General features: G+C 38.1%; 2 protein-coding genes across 6 annotated transcripts in view; both read right to left on the bottom strand.

The window, feature by feature from the left end:
- LOC145684150 (uncharacterized) overlaps positions 1-18,101 on the bottom strand; it is a 183,169-nt gene that overhangs the window by 124,761 nt on the left and 40,307 nt on the right. The gene's annotated exons all lie outside the window — the stretch shown is intronic.
- On the bottom strand, positions 13,570-15,224 carry LOC145684149 (chitinase-3-like protein 1). Its single transcript, XM_081756099.1, has one exon. It carries the CDS (start codon positions 15,160-15,162, stop codon positions 13,693-13,695), a length of 1,470 nt encoding a protein of 489 aa, XP_081612225.1. The 5' UTR covers positions 15,163-15,224; the 3' UTR covers positions 13,570-13,692.

Raw genomic sequence — 18,101 nt, 5'->3', positions numbered from 1 at the left:
TGTTGCAACTGCTTAACATTTTTCGGTCTATTAATCTGACTTGCCATTCTCAATTTCTCTGGCGTACACGTGATATACCCGGGTTTAATTCTATATCCCAAAAAATCTAATTCTTGGGTACAAAGAACAGCTTTATCAGGACAGAGTTAATCCTGCTTCCTCAATTCGCTTGAGTGTTTCTTCAAAAATATCTAATAATTCGTCAGGTGTCTCAGCTCCGATAAGCACGTCATCATAGAACGTTATGACCTTTGTATAGTATAATTCCTTCAGTACTAATTGCATTAATCGGGCGAGAGAATAGGGATAATTCTTCAAACCATAGCAGCCCCTAAGATAATAATAAGTACCCAAATGTGTAATGAAGCCAGTGTACGGTTGGCTCTCCTCATCAATTTCAATCTGAGCATACGCGAATGGCAAATCGACGGAAAGGAAATACTTCATTTTTCCTAGGTGTGCTAATGCTTCCGTCAGACTCGGCAGACTTACCCCCTCCTTTTCCGACATACTATTTATCTTACGGCTGTCCAAAATTATCTTAAAACTTCCATCCTTTTTCTTGTGTAGAATAGGACAACTAACATACGGGGTATTTGCCTTTTTGATAATTCTATCATCCTCCATTTGCTTTAGCCCTGTCTCCATAATTTTCCGTTTCTCAAAAGACATGGGTCTCAATCTAAAAGCAAAAGGCTTAGGGTCTTTAACTTTAATATGATGCTTGATCAAATGAGTAAGGCCTGGCTTATTTGAAAACCTTATTATGTTTTTCAAGAATGGTGCGCAGTCTATTTTTTCGCTGGGAATCTAGATTTACTTTATTTAACATTTCTTCAATCATCTGTTTCGAGGATCTTTCAACAACTGCACAACCTGTATCTCCCCCTTTCCCCTTGTTTGGGTTGTCAAACTCACAAATGGACATCTTTCCGTCGTCAATACACCAGCCGTTCAAAGAAATAAACAATGCAATTCTTGTTTTCGATAGAAAATCTCTTCCAACCAGACATTTTTTCAAAAGACCTCTCAAAAGGTAGAACTTCTGCCTGACTATATGCCCATAATATTCTATATTTACAATGACACTTTCTTCAGCCATTGTAGTTCCTTTCGCTAAACAAAGCGACAAAAATTCCTTTCTGAATCTGGCTCCTCTACTTTTCCAAATTTTCGCTTCTTCGTCAATGAAAGAGAGCTGACTTCCTGTATCGCAATAAAGAAGAACATCCCTCCCAAGAATTGAAGCTTTTATGAGAGGTTCTGTGTCCCTTCCCTGAAATGCCTTTTTCCTCGCAGCGCTAAAAAAGGATCTCTGTCTTTGTTTTTCCCTCCTTCCTTTTCTGCTATTACAACAGCAGGTGCATTACAACCAACACCGTTAGAGCTTTTGGGACAACGTGACCCTGAAAATTTCTCAACTTTAGTATCTTCTGCCTCTGTTTCTGGTTCTATAAACCTAGTAAGACGAGAATCATTCTGAAAACACCAAGAATTCCTTGAGAGGAAAATATTAATTCCAGCCTTGGCAATGAAATCTGCACCTAGTACCAACTCGATAGTCTGGTCTTCCAAAACGTAAAACTTATGTGAAAACTTCCTTCTTTTTATAAAAAATGTGGGATACACTATCTGCCTAGTCTTTGCCTGTCCCGACGCTAATAATACAGTATCGTTTATTCGCCTTGTTTTCGCTCCTTTCAGAATCCATTGCTTACAAGTCTGTTGGTTTACAAGACATAAACGAGCCACTATCAAGATAACAGTCCTTTATTTTCCCATAGAAACGCCCAAAAATATATGGTGGAACGTTTTTTCCCTTAGCAATTTTCCTAGGGAATTTCATTACAGACGCAGTGATCTGATGCTTATTTTCGTGGTTTACAACCTTTTTCCTACTCGGGCATTCAAAACGTTTGTGTCCAAATCCCGCACAACCATGACATTTAATTACAGGTTTTTCTTTCTTTTCCTGCCTAATTTTGCTCTGTTCTTTTGTCCTCCTACTAAAATACACTGGATTTAATGCCTGGGGTTTTATCTCCGGTTCTGCTTCTACTTCTAAAGGACTCCTTTTAATGGCGGCAATCTGAACGCTATCTCCCTTCCCAGCATAATGCTGTCTTGTGTAATTATAATTTTCTAACAAAAATGCTTGCACTTTCAAAGCGTATTCTTCAAGCTCCCTCAATTTTCTGAATTCCTTTTCATGCAAATACTGCTTGAATTTCGGATGCGCTTTACTAACTATCTTTTGAATTTGTTCAGCTTCCGGAATTTGCCTTCTTAGACGGGAAAAAAGTAACGCCATTTCCCTTATAAATTTCGATAGGGATTCGTCAGGTTGCTGAATCCTATCTGCCAATTGACTTTCTATCTCACTCTCATAATTGAAACTAAAATATTCTTGTAAAAGACTGTTTCTAAATTCTGCAAAACTAGAGAACTTCTCCTTGAAATTAAACCATTTCTTCCCATCTGCCTGCAATAGCTTAGGAATTACCTTCTCTAAAATTTCCTCTAATGAAATATTCTTACTTTTCGCATAGTCCACTACGTTTTCAAGGAAATCAAAAGGATTCTCTGATACCTCACCAGAAAATGAAGGAAGCGTTATTTTAACTTCGTCTAAACTCCTACAGTTACAACTTCGCTGACTGCTTTCTCCTTGATTTGCCCCTCTGAGATTTCTTATTTCTTGTACTATATCTTCCACACCTATCTGCGCTTCCAACCCTATTCCCAGAGCTGTCTTTAGTACATTCAAATCCACCATATTCTCCATGTTTCCCCTATGCCTTGCTCTCATTTTCTAACTCAATCCCGGACGGGCCCCCACTATGTAAGGTAAAAAAAAATAAATAAAATAATTTTTTTCTTTGCTATTCGTTTATCTCACCACTCTTACGAGTCTGCCATTTTTACCTTACAACAAGAAAAAAGAAAGATATTCCAAAAGAAATAATTCGTCCGCTCGCTGTTGTCTAGGTAACAGGTTCAAAATTACGATTGAGTTAAAAATAACAAGTCAAAAGATTTACGGAGAATAACTTGATTTATTAAGCTTAATGTTTCTTTAATTTAGGTAAGGTGAGTGACTAGAAATCTGAGATTCAAAGGACGTTAATTCGCCCTTGTAAAATTAATCCTTAATATTTCGCTTGACTTCCCAAAAACTCATCATGAGAGTTCAAGGAGCTCAAACTCTAATTTAATTATCACTAAAGCATAAAAATAAAAAACTTCTCTAATAATTGTTTGGGAACTGCGGTAATATGGAAACTAGTACTCTCTCTACTCTAGGTCCATATTCCTTACTTTCAAAGACTGCTTAACTTCAATTAGTAACAGTCCGGCCTACACCTGGTTTGGACTCTCAACATTCTGAGAAATCCAGAAAAAGGAAACTAGCTAAAATCTTAAGGATAGGTAACTTAGGGAATTAGGAGTAGCAGCCTTCACTCATGGCCCAACTATATTACGTCTTCCATTCAAGACTAACGTCTTCCATTCAAGACTCTAGATTTAAAGATAAACACACACTCTAATACTTTCAAAAATGAAAGTCGCAGTGTGAAAACAAAAAACACCAGCCAAGCCTCGCTATTGCATGACTGTACAGGGAAACGAAACCAAATCGCAACTTGGATTCTATTTTAAATGGGGAAAAACCTCCAGCACCTGGAGAGTTTCAAAACCTAAGTGCCCTGGGTTCACTCTCTCCCTAGGGTCACCCCAAGAGCAAATTACTTTTCACTCCTTCTAACCTTTAACTAGAGCCCAGTTGTGTCATTAATCTGACGTAGAGCTCAAAAATCCTACTTCATTCTTTAATTCATATTCCTAACTCTGGAATTCACCTAAGTTATGGCCAGAGACCACTTTCTCTAGCGGGACTGGAAGCCACGGACTAACATATCCACTGGACAACCAGTAACTACTCTAATGGACAAAACTCCCACGAAAAAGCTCTCTTGCTAATTCCCTTCGGACTGAACAGCCACCAGCATAGTCCTCTACTCTACAGGCCTCCTTAGCTGAAACAGCGAAAGCCATAAAAAAATCCGCCTTTTTATGTTTTGCCGGGGACAGAAAAAATGAAGAAAAAATTTAAGTATTAACGGTTCTAGAAGCTTCCACAGCAGTGGAAAAATACTGGAAAAATATGAAAGAAAAGGTGAAATCTTCAAAAAACTAGCCTCTCTACCAGGTCTATAATAAAGTGGGAGCGAGAGTAATACACGATCTAACTAACTGAATCTTAATCTTAAAAGAAAATTTGGCTTATATAAATGATTGGGATAATGCACTAATTGATATTTACATACATTTACATATATTAAACATAGTAAAATTATATATTATGCTATACTTATTAAATAGATAAAACCCAGATAAATGCATTAGATAAATACGTGTCAGGCCTGACTTATTATTAATACACACATCTTAATTATATATAAATAGATTTAATATTAAAATATATAAATGAAATATCAAAGCAAGGTAACGAAGTGCCCCTTGCATTTTGAAAGAATAAAATTTGAAACTTATATAAACCTAAGTTAAAAATTTGGTCCGGATACGTTGAATGGCCTCTAGGCGTGCACGTACATCGGGAAGAATGGACGGAGAGATGAACATCCAAAAATCCCATTCTCGGTATGAATGGGCTACATGACGTGTAAAAGCCCTTGACAGGTAGAATTCGATTTTGGGCAGGAGAAAAAAGAGCGCTTTGATTTAAGAACTTAAATTTCTTTGTTCAGGATTTTGAGATTTTAACATCGGCGTATGCTCATTCAGCTATGGGATCGAATCAAGGGAGGCAGGTTGGCTCTTGAGTCCTCTTCTCCGTTTCCCATCTACTTCACATGGGGCAGTTTTAAAAAAATGAAATCTTTAAGTTTTACGTCCCACAGTTATGTTGGCCAGGCTAAAGAAGACGGTGATGAGAAATGAATGCAATGGTGGAATGAAGAAAGTGGGAGCAAACAGGAGAATCCCGAGAAAACTCACGCACACGGTGTTTGTCCACAACAAAGTTCCCTTGCCGCGAGCTTGGATCGAACCAAGAACCCCATGCACCAGAGGTGAACGCTTTACCACTAAGCCACCGCGTCCATAGGGCAGTTTGCATTCCCTGGTGGGGTTGCCCACAAGACGGGACACAATTTCCATGACAAGATACGAGGTGAGACTAAGTTCTTCCAATAGAAATATATACTTTCCAGGACGAGATACTTTCATGACAGCTTCCTGAGGTGTGACAGAAGCAAATCTTGTCTCATAAGCGACCCAATTAACTGGTTTACATTGATATTGAATTGTCTTACTGCTGCTTATTTCAACTCCCCAAACCCTCATCTCCTTAGACCTGGAAAGATTAATGTACTTTTTAAGTTATATGAGCAATCCTTTCTCTTATATGACTTCCTTGTAATACCAGTATACAGTGGCGTATTTACGGTTTTATTTCGGGAGGGCTATGAACAATACGTGAATAATGACTTACATTTTTCCTTATGAGCGCTAGACACATGCACGGGCCGAATTTTTCGGCCCAAGCCCAATCCAGTCCGAATGTACGTACCTAGACCCGGCCCAGCCCGGTCCCGAAAAGTTTTGGAGATTTTCGGCCCGAGCCCGGCCCGGCCCGATAAGTTTTTGAAAATTCTTGGCCCAAGCCCGGCCCCGGGTTCGACAAATTTTAAAAGTTTTTGGCCCGAACCCGGCCCGATCAATTAAAAAAAAATCTAGCTCGAGCCCCAATCTTTCTCAAAATTTAGTATTAAACTTGACCTAACCCTCAGAAACATTTTCTAAACTCTGGTTCACAACCTGACGCTTGCCTCCCGAATGGTACCATTGCCTCCTAGAACTTTGCCTGTCATCAAGAGAACAAAAACTCCATTTCCCATAACAAAAATCTAACCTAATTGAATTTTAGCATAAAATGAAGATGACAATATTGTTTAGCGACAGGCAAAACTTTCCCACCCCTTCTTGTCATATTTTGGGTTCAGTGAAGGTCAAGGTCAGAGCTCAATTTACCGCGCAATGCCTGCAATCCTCTATAGTGAAAGTGGAGCCGCTAAGCAACACAAACTGTAAATAGCTATTGCATTATTTGTAACATTTTTCACGGGCACACTTCTTCAACGTTTGGCTTTATTCCAATTATTGTTTAACGAAAGTCAATAGTTATTTAAGAATTGCTATTAATCGACCGAAGAGAAATCAGTGTCAGTGCCCAAGCCCGGCCCGGCCCAAAGAAATAACAGAGTCGGCCCGCCCAGGCCAGGCCCGGCCTGTGCAGGTCTCTATTGGGTGCCGACAAATTTTAATGAAGTTGTGCATATAACAAAATTTATTTCGGAGGACTTGAGTCTGATAACCCCTCCCCTACACACGCCACTGCTAGTATAGTATAAACTGAAAACCTAAACGCTGAATCTGTTAAACAAAGCAGTTATTTTTAGCCAGAAAACGACCTGAATATACCACTAATTCTTCTTTACTTGAGACCAATACGAAATAGCCAGAACAGGTTATTAGATAAAAGGAACATGTTTCTAGATTATCAAGAAGAGTAACTGTAGCAAAGCATTTTTATCATTTTAACATGCATATTTATTCAAGTCAAGGTAAGAAACTTCATTATGTGAGAGGTACGTTATCACTAATGTTCCTTCTGACCTCCCTTCTGGCTATATGGTTAGCGACGCGTCTTCGCCGCGAGAGACTCAGGTTTGATTACTGGCAGGACTCTTGTGGTTTGAATCCTACGTTAGCCTCGCTGCTGAAGGGGACACTAAACCCCAAATTAACCAACTAATGTTTCTCTTCTAAAGCTCCAGTAGTGATAATAAAACTTCTATAGGTGTACATACGGAAGTATAGGTGAGTATCGGGCTGTGTGATATCAGAACTTGCATATCGATAAAATATCGAAACTCATATACTGTATATATATATATATATATATATATATATATATATATATATATATATATATATATATATATATATATATATATATAGACCCTATATATATTGAAAAACAACATCGATTCAAGATCAAAACTATCCATATACATAAATACCAAAAGCATCAAAACTATCGACAAATCAAAATAGTTATCGACAAACTATCGAAATTCGAAAGTCCATATCGATAAAATATCCAAAGTATCGATGTATCGACATAAAAATAGCAGAGCTTTCGATATATTAAAAATAATAAAATTATCGATATATCAATATATAAAAATATCGAAAATACCGATATATCAAAAATATCTAAATATCGAACATCGATCAAAGATTAGAACTATCAATGCATCAAAATATAAAAATATGAAACTATTAATAAATCGAAACATCAAATATATCTAAACTATCGATATTTTGAATAATATCGAATACGGGAATTTCAAAAAATACACCAAATACTTGTATCAAAACAGGAATTTTCAAATATATTGAAATATTGGATACCGAAAATTTAAAATATTAATCGATCGATGGATGTATTAAAATATAGTAGCCTACATCCTTTATTTCAAACAGTTTTAGCATTTCATGATTTATAGTATGCAAACTAAAAAATTGATTGTAAATACACTGCAGGGTGTATGTGCATTTACGAACATTTAGCTAAAGATAAGCAAGTTACATAATATACACCCTCCATTCCAAAAGAAACCGAACGTTTTAAAAAAAAACAAAAAAGCAATGTACATTTTGGAACAAATCATTTTTATTAATCAATGTATTCCCCTTCTGCATCGATACACATATTTGCACGCTCCAACAAGTTGTCAAACGACTTCTCCATGTCCTTTATTGGAATGGTCTTTAGGACGGCGGTCGTCGCCTTCTCAATGGCATCAATCGATGCGTGCCACTTTCCTTTCATCGCCAAATGCAGTTTCGGGAACAGATAGAAATCGCACGGAGCGAGATCTGGTGAATAGGGCGGATGATGCAACCGAATAATGTGATTTTTGACCAAAATTCAGTTACAAGTCGCGAACGATGTGATGGTGCATTGTCGTCCAAAAGAGTCCAACTGCCGATTTCGCGATATTCGCGCCGAATACGACGAATTCTTGCCAGCAAACGCTTCATGACGCCCAAGTAAAACTCTCCAGTGACTGTCTGGCCGGGCTGAACAAATTCTTTGTGGATAATTCCTTTTGAATTGTAAAAACAAGTCAGCATCACCTTAACTTTTGACTTCACCAAGCGACTTTTTTTTGGGTGTTCCTTCATCCGGCGCTCTCCATTCAGCACTTTGCCGCTTTGTTTCGGGCTCATATTCAAAACACCACGTCTCGTCACCAGTTACAATCGATTTCAAGAAGTTTCGATCCTGCCGAGCACTTTTAACGATGTCTTTGCAATGCGCAATTCGATCAACTTTTTGGTCTTCGGTGAGTTTGTGTGGTACAAACCGCGAATTAACCTTCTTAAGGCCCAAAACTTCGGTCAAAATGTGGTATGCGGTTGTTTGAGGAATGCCTAATTCCATTTCAATAACTTTCACCGACGATTTTTTGTTATGTTTGATGAATTCACGCACTTTTTCGATGTTTTCTTCCGATAATCCGGTTCTGGGACGGCCTGATCTTTCGTCATCATCCAGCGTCTCTCTACCCGATTTGAATCGCCTGAACCACTCGTAAACTTGCGTACGGGATAGACACTCATCACCATATGCATTTTGTAGCATTTGGTGCGTTTCATTAAAAGTTTTACCCAGTTTAACACAAAACTCAATTGCAGCTCGTTGTTTGAAACTCATTTTCCGACCGATGTACACAACACACTGACAGTTGAAACGCAATAACTTTGTTGCCGTGCATCCAAATGTCATGACATTTATACCAGTTGTCAATGAGGGACTACGCCATCTACCGGTAAAATATTACAACAGATGGCACTAGTGGTATTATTTGTTTTCAAAAGTTCGGTTTCTTTTGGAATGGAGGGTGTATATCAATTATTTTAAAGATCTTACTAAGTACTATTGAAATATATAGGGTGGCCCAAAAGTACGTATACAGTACCGTACTGATCAGCTCACTGCATTCAATATCATTTCTTATTGTAATTCATCAGGTAGACTTAGTTTCTTTATTATTTGTTCTTAAAGTGTTTTTACTTATATCTTAAGTTTGGAAGAGCCGAAGCAAATAAACTCTTAAACTAGAATGTTATACGTGATAAATGCAGGGGTGTATACCTACTTTTGGGCCACCCTGTATAATTAAAAAAATGAAATGTTGTTTATTTATAAAAACATGCATTTTTGTACTTTTCCTGTAAACCGATAATGTTGATTACTAATTCAATTTTCGCGCCTCTGTTTGCCCTTTGCCAAAATTAATTTGTTTTTCGTGTTAACTCACGAAGTATGTTAACATAAGTTTAATTGGATTAACTGTCTATGGGAAAGGAGCCTCTCCCGTAGTTCCTTCGCCCCGTCTGAGGGTGGAAAAAAATTAAACCTTTAAGTTTAACGTCCCACAGTTATGCTGGTTAGGCTAAAGGAGACGGTGATAATGAGAAATGAGTGAAATGAAGAAAGTGGGAGGAAACGGAAGAACCCCGAGAAAACCCACGAGCACGGTGTTTGTCCACCACAAAGTCCACACGGCGCGAGCTGGGAACGAACCAGGGACCCCAAGCACCGGAAGTAAACGCTCTACCACTGAGCCACCGCGCCCCCCATGTCAGAGGGTGGAGTGGGAATGTTAATGTTTCGTGCTTTCAGGCTATGTTCCATCCATTTTAGGACAATAATTTGCTTTTGGAATATAGAAACTACAGTTGAGCTGCATATGAGCTGAATTTCAGCCATCTCCCCTCAAGTCTGTTCACATCATTGCAACCAGATAGCCCTTTTTATTTGAACATTTCTTCGTCCAATTTCTCCAGATATTTTGCAATCTCAAGTTTAAAAAACTTATCCTGTATACTAGGAAACAAAACTGTTTTCATACCGTTCATTTATATTGTGCTAATACCGTGGGAATAGGTTGACCAATTTAAATGTAATTCATGATAAGCTAGTCACACGAGAATTAGTTCTTTCTACGTCAATTAAAATGTATTTCAAACTGATCTAACAGTTAAAAGTCACTAACAAGTGACCTGCGTTTTACACTGTCGAAACTACGATCGACTTCCAAACTATGAGAGACAATGTCAGGGAAGGAAAAACGGTTTCTCGTTATCTCTTAGAATTATTACTATACAAGAACAAAGTGTACTAGTGTTTACTACTTCAGATCTTTAGAAGAACAGCTGAAATTAAAATGTTATTCTTGGGACACTGACGCTATATCAAAGAGTCACTTATCGCTCTCTTATCGTTCTTCGTCTATGGATACCACTTTTGAAACCAGAAGCTGTAGTGGGTTTGTACCACTTTCAATTTTAGTAAAGAGATAAATGTGGAGACAGAATCTATTTTTGGGACTCTGAGTCAATTGCAGAAAACAGCTTTTTGATTTCCATATTACTGCCTTCGCTCTTTACGACGAACAACGTTGAAACTTAAAATGGTTGATTTCTACCACTTCTGATTTGAATAGAGGATTAAGTTGAGTTGATTTTGAGTTTTACGTCCCGTTCAGCAGTCAGGCTATGAGACGTGGACCTACTCATTAACGTGGAATCAGAATCACGTGAGCTCCCACCGGGAATCGAACCCGGGTCTCCTTTGCCAAAAGCGAGTACGCTAACCGCTTAGCCAAAGAGGATTAACCTTTACACGACGAACTTGGTCGTTTTCGACCAATAGCGATTTTGGCTGAATATACGGTTTGGTCCTTTTCGACCAAAAAAAATTATTCAGACCAATAACTAATGTAGCACTGGCTATCCTACATCAAACCTTCCGCTGCTAGCATTTGTGTTTTCTAAAACGATCAAAGGACCACGTGACAGAAAAATGGTTCACCAGTTGTAACCCAAACAAACCAAAAAATTGGTTACTTTTCCTCCCTTTATTTATTTATTTATTTATTTATTTATTTTTCATTTTTTCACGTTGACTTTTGTGACCGCTTGCTTATTAATTATTTCTGCTGACACGAGGAGATTGTTTCTCTTGTGAGGAACTCAGCTTACACTTCGAGGTGTTTATTACCAATGATGTTGATGAGATAAGGAAAAAAGTGTGTGTGTGAGTGTTTCTGTCCAGACAGTCCACACTCTATCCCTTTGGGTGTTTCATGGTACATTGCGTTATAACTCTCCTATTTGAGCTTTTTCGTCCGGGTTATTTTTGTTTTTCAAGTCCAGAGGCATTGTAGAAGACCTTACGTATGGTTTCACACCTTCCTGCGTCGAGACATAGGAGGTGATGATGTCATAATTCTCAAATATATATTTTCTTTTATTAAGTCTATGTTCATTATTTTTTGGCGGGCTTATTTTTGCACGTAGAAGATTGAAATTCTGCACAAACATTCACTCCACCAAGTAGTATTTAACATATATTTTTTTTTAGATTTCTGCGTTAAAACAGGGGGGGATCTAGAGAGGCAAAAATTTGAAAAAAGGGATATTTTTATCAAAAAATCCTTTTCTTCAGGATTTTCCCATCTTAAATACATGATGGAGTCATGTGAATGGTACCGCCTGAAAGGCAGTTCCATTCTGAAGAAAATGATGTGCAAACCATGATTCTAGGGTAATTAGGGATGTCTCAGGGAATTTTCAAAAATATCCCTCTGTATACGGGAATATGGTACATTGTCGGTATATATATATTTTTGGCAGGCTTACTTTTGCACCTAGAAGATTGAAATTGTGCATAAACATTCAGCCCACTTAGTAGTATTTATCAGATTTTTTTCAGATCTCTGCGTTAAAACAGGGGGAGTCCACAGGGGCTAAAAGTTGAAGAAAGGGATATTTAGACCGAAAAAATCCCTTTCTTCGGGATTTTCCCGCCTTAGATACATGATGGAGACATGTGAATGGTACCGCCTGAAAGGCAGTTCTATTCTGAAGAGAATGATTGGCGGATTATAATTCTAGGGTAAATAGAGATGTCTCAGGAAATTTTTTACCTGAGATCATGGTGTTTTGCGGTAATTTGGGGCATTGTGGGAATTCTTCATAAAATTTCTCCCGCCCTTAGTATTCAAGATATAAACTTGAAATTTCGCACACACATTCAGTATACCAAGTACTATTTATAAGATTTTTTTGAGAAATCTACGTTCACACAGGGCCGTTTCAGAGGGGCCCAAAGTGTGGGGAAAAAATACCCCCCGAAATTTTCCTTTTAACATCATTTTCGCCTCTCCTGGTATATCGTACGAGCATGCAAGTGGTACCATTTGAAAGCCAGCTTCATTCTGAAGAGAATGAGGTATGAACCATGTTCCTAGGATAAATAGGGGTGAAGATATGGACTTGTTTGTAAACTCTTACGAAAACGCTTAAAATGGCGCCGTATAAAATGGGCTGCGGCATTTAAATCCCTTCGTCGTCTAAATGTTAAGGAAGAAGGAACCTATTCTTGGGATGTCGAATAGTTTCCAGAAGACCGTTTCTCGTTATCTCTTAAAGTTTTTGTTCTGGTACCTATCAACAGAGACAGGCAGGCATGGTCGTTCTATAAGACTCCCATACTTATCCATAGCATAAATTGGAAAATTTCTGGAGAAACTCAGTCGAAAAGACGTGAAACCTTTTTCAGGCCAGCTATTTTGAGTGAGGTCATTCTTCGGTTTTCCTCATTTACAGCAGGCAAATGCAGGAACGCTATCTAACGAAGTCTCAGGCTGTTTCCTTTCTTCCTCCACTTCCAAAGATAATGTGGTCGCCGAGGAACGCCATCCCTCATACGTGACGGACTAAACTGACTTCACATGACGAAAGCCCAGAAATATTAATTCTTAATTCCATAGACTGAAAGTGTAACAAGGACAGTTGTACAATTTTGATGGTACATGGTCAGAAGAAAGAAGATGATATTGGATGATTAATTTCTCTTCACTTCCTATGTCCAGTGGCGTATTTAAGGAGGGCTTCCGGGCTTAAGCCCCCCCTTCCGAAATCTTACTATAGTAAAGTAAATGAAATATCTTGCAGAATTTTCACATTTCCAGGCAAAGCCTCCCCGAAACAAAATCGTAAATACGCCACTGCCTATGCCCCTGAATATAAGAAAGATGTCGCCAATTAAGTTAAATTAACTCTCTTATAGCTACATCCGGTGGTTCAGTGCTTAAGCGTCATCTCTGGTCTTTGACTTGATCCCAGGCTATAAGAATTTAGTAGACATCTTATCCGTGGGTTTTCTCGGAGCTCTCTGTTCTCCTTACCACATTCTTACCCTACCAGCACTTTCACGATTACTCATTTTCCTCAATCATTTCTCAACTATAGACTACAGAGTAAAACAATGAGTCCTAAAGCTAAAGATTTCACTTCCATTTAATGCTCTTAGATTACAAAAGTAATGTAAAATAACAATTTACATGTTTCTCGAAATATATGTTGCTTGATTTCAGAATTATAAAGTATATAACAACAAATGTATTTAAACATCTAACATCAGCATTTATTACGCAACTTTAATATGTATATCTAAAATTCCGTATCATTTACTACATCAAATCATCATCTCATTTTTCAGTACAGAAAACTAAAATTTGTAACATGTTACTTCAAGTTGCACCCAGGTACTTGGTCAGGCCAAGTGCAAATTTTACCTTCAGGATCAAAAACAGTCCCTGCTGCACAATTGTAATGGGTTAATACCCATTCTCCTCCACGATTGGCACAATAATAATACTTGCTGCAGTCGTTTGGATCAGCATTTAAGCCTTCCTGTTTGCAGATCTCACTAGGTGCCGGTGTTGGTGTTCCAGTAGTTGTTTTGGAAGGATCTGCCGTTGTTGTAGATGGCGTCGGTGCTCTGGTAGTTGTTTTAGAAGGATCTGCAGTTGTTGTAGAAGGTCTTGGAACTTCTCCGACAACAATCCTGCTAATCGTGTTCAACAATGGATTCTTGTCTCCACAGTTACCGCGGAAGTCATCTGTCTCTAGTGACCACACCATAGCACCTCCAAGGTTCATTTTATTCACGTAGTTAGACTTTAATTCTACTGACTCCACATCATCATAACCAATCCATTGGTCCCCCTTGTAGGTATACGGAACTTGGTAATTTTCGTCCCTCACAATGGTCCATCCACCATCTCCCAGTAGGTCACAGATCTCGTTGTATCCTAGAAAACCAGCTTCCCTAGTATAAGGTCCAGCTGTACATGGTTTGGATCCAGGGGCTCCAATTCCATTGTCGCTGGGGTCATCGAGGGTGAAACACCGACCATATAAAGGAATTCCCAGGTTAAGCTTCTCAGGTGGAGCTCCTTTGCTGATCCAATAATGAACACTGAAGTTTGAATTGTAATATGTATTGTTTCCTACATCCTCTGGACTACCATACAATGGTGAATTATGGCCTGTTACTCCATCAAAGGCTCCATGGAAATCGTAGGCCATGATGTTGATAAAATCTAAGGATTGTGATATTTTTGGTACATCGTAGGCGGAGTCAATCATTCCTTTGCCAGCCGAGACAGCTGCAGTCAATAAGAGACCTTCTGGTGCAAAAGCTGCTTTTAGTTCTTGTAATAAAAGGGCATGATTCTCTCGATCTTCTTCCTTTCCTCCTCTTGCTGTCGGGTACTCCCAATCAATGTCCAAACCATCGAAGTCATATTTCTTCAGGAACGTCACAGCATTTCTGATGAAGGTCTGTCGGCTCTCCCCAGTTGCTACCATGCTTGAATATTTGGGAGATCCTTCGTTCCATCCACCAATAGCCAAAATGGTTTTCAAAAGAGGATTCTGCTTCTTCAATCCTGTAAATCGAGTGTACGCTCCTCTTCCCCAGTTCTCAGGTAGATCGTTCCATGCATCGAGAGCAGTCATGATGCCCTGGTTGAGTCCAGCGAAGCCATAGATAATGTGAGTGCACAAGAAAGGATCAATGTTCTCAACGTCGTATTTCCCGCCTTCTGGTCGATATACAGCCCAACTGCCGAAGTAACATACTAAGTTTCTTCCTTCAGCCGACCCTGCTACGGTGAAGGTAAGAAATGCCAGCAGAAAAGGAAGCTTCATGTTAGCTCAAAGTTTGTTTGCTATGCTGAACGCAAATGATGCTCTTCAAGAATTCTGACAGCCATTTTATAAGGATTATTGAAGACGACATCAGGCTGCTTTCTCACGACTCCTGTTGCAGGTGTCAAAAGAACAAAACATGATATCTATTATTCACACTGTAGACCTTGACAGTTGTGAGAGTACGCACCTTGATTACTGCTGATAAGAATGGGAACTTGACCAACTGTCATTATAAATAGATTATGTAGATATTACTGAATGACTGAAAAATGGTAAACAAAGCACATATGGTTATCACTGAGTATTATGAAGGTCAATGTAAAAATGCTATTGCTTTTACACTACATTCTCATACTTCGATCCTTCTTGGAATATACCCGCGCAAAAATGAAAATTGTCATATTTCAACAAGAAAATCTTCAACGTTCATTAAGGATATTTATTAGAGCAGGCTTTTTTTTTTTTTTTTTTTTTTTGGCGTTTCTCAAGATAGTGCTAAAACCAGATATTAGAATTCCAGTGCGTAATTACTCGACTTCCAAATAAGCTAGGATGAAGTTTCGGAAATCTTATAGAACGGCTATGTTCGTCTCCAAACAGGAATCAGAGCAAAAACAGTGTTAGATAGCGAGTTTTTTTTTTTTTTTTTAATCGACTCAGCGTAACAAAAATAGGCTATATTTTAATCGTTTATCGCTGATCACCATATAGAAAAAATGGTAACATAAATAGAAGCGATCTTCTGTAATCGATTAAGTGACCCAAGAATATATATTTCATTCCCATTCTAAAGCCTCTACTAAAATCGGAAGTGGTACAAATCCACTACAATTTCAGTTTTCAATACTGATCTACACAGAGCAAAAACGGTAAGAAAGCGAATCAACCGAACATTCTTAGGGTAATCAAGTCTAGGAGGCTTAGATGGGCAGGACATGTAGCCAGGAAACTTAGAGTTTGGGAATCGATTTAGCCTTCTAAGATTATAACCCATCCTAATCTTTGATTCAGGCCGAAATCAACCATTAACGGTTTCAAAAAAATGAAAATGAAATCTTTTGGGTTTTACGCCCCGCGTTTATGCCGGTTAGGCTAAAGGAGACGGTGATGATGAGTAATGAATGAAATGGTGGAATGAGGAGTGGGAGGAAACGGGAGAACCCCGAGAAAACCCACGCATATGGTGTTTGTCCACCACAAAGTTCACTTGGCGGGGACTGGGATCGAACCCGGGACCCCAAGCACCAGAGGCGAACGCTCTACCACTGAGCCACAGCGGCCCCCAACGGTTTCAATGTGTCGGTAATAGATAGCGAGAAGTGATTTTCTGTAATCGATTAAGTGACATAAAAATATAGTTCTTCATCACCCTAAAGCCAGAAGTGATAGAAATTCTCTAAAACTTACAGTTTTAATACTGATCTAAATAGAACAAAATCAGTAAAAGAAACTTTTTTTTTAAATCGATTTAAAGAAAATATTTCAACACCACTCTAATCTCTGTAATAACGTCACTTCCAGTTTCAACATTAACTTTCATAGATGGTAAAACACAGCGAGAAATAGTTTTTCTGATATGACTTACACGTCCCGAGAATAAGTTTCAATTCGATTTCTTTATCTCTCTATTCAAACCTGAAATGTTGAAAATCAACGCTATCTGGTTTCAATTCGGATCGCCATAGTGAAAAAAAAAAAAAAAAAAAAAAAAGGAGCCTAATAGATACCGACATGCAGTTCATTGGAGTCAACTCAGTGTCTCTAGGATATATTTCACCTCCATTCTAATCTCTACTGAAACCGTAGTAGTAGAAATCTACCACTCTTGTTTTAATATTAGTTTTCGTAGAGCGAAAACAGTCAGATTTAATATGATTTTTGTGTCTGTCTATTGTAATCGTACATTATAAATCTACTACTGTCTTTCCGGTTCCAGTATTCACTTTATTATATGGAGGTGGATTGGAAAGTTCGTGGCCTAACTAGAAAGGAAGCAATTATTTTATGTTTGTATGCATTAGCTGCGTGGCTATCCGTTGATAGTCACTGTGTAAAATTTCATTTCTCAATTGTTTCAGGTGAGGAGTAGGGATGGCCACATTTTTTCGAAAAATACTTTCTCGAAAAATGGATTTTTCGAAAACGAAAAACGAAAAATTTTTCGAAAAACGAAAAACGAAAAACGAAAAATTTTTCGAAAAACGAAAACCGAAAAATTTTTCGATAAACGAAAAACGAAAAATTTTTCGATAAACGAAAAACGAAAAATTTTTCGATAAACGAAAAACGAAAAATTTTTCGATAAACGAAAAACGAAAAATTTACGAAAAATTTTTCGAGAAACGAAAAACGAAAAATGTTTCGGAAAACGAAAAATTTTTCGAAAAACGAAAAAAATCGAAACAGAAGGAGATGGAACACGAGGGGACGAAACGAAACTGAAGAGAAATTTGAAGTTGCGAAAGAGCAACATTTCCTTCCCTGTCTGATTGAAGTTATAAACAAAAGAAAAGAAACGCATCATTACATACAGATAAGCTTTACTCCCTGACTGAAATTGAATAGTATCTTATTTCGCTGATGCTGCGTGTTCTAATCGTAATAGCTATTTGAGACTGCTTTTAGGTATCTCGTACTCGCCTTTGCTGATACGGTACGTGGTTTCGTATTCGCTGTGACTGAATATTTTGGTAACAATAAAAGATTGTTGTTTAGAGGAAGGACACGTGTCCTACGATATCAACACTTCTGATATGTTTATTGGCCTAGTGGAAGAAGTATTAGTTCGTTATGAGGAATACCCAACCGAGTTCATTATATCAGTTACCAACGCAGAGCTTGTTTCGAACTATATAAGATAACTGCAAGAAGAGATATTTTCGGGAAGTATTTACAATGGGAAAGTCGAATATATGGGAACATTTCACTCGTGAAAA

Source organism: Thermobia domestica, chromosome 4 (assembly GCF_964235325.1).
Source record: "Thermobia domestica chromosome 4, izTheDome1.hap1.1, whole genome shotgun sequence".
In the NCBI taxonomy this organism is placed as follows: domain Eukaryota; kingdom Metazoa; phylum Arthropoda; class Insecta; order Zygentoma; family Lepismatidae; genus Thermobia; species Thermobia domestica.
The sequence above is the reverse complement of the archived record's forward strand: the minus strand, read 5'-3'. Positions and strand labels throughout refer to the sequence as shown.

Coding starts and splice junctions, on each gene's coding strand:
- LOC145684149 (XM_081756099.1), bottom strand. CDS start 15,162: ATGAAGCTTCCTTTTCTGCTGGCATTTCTTACCTTCACCGTAGCAGGG.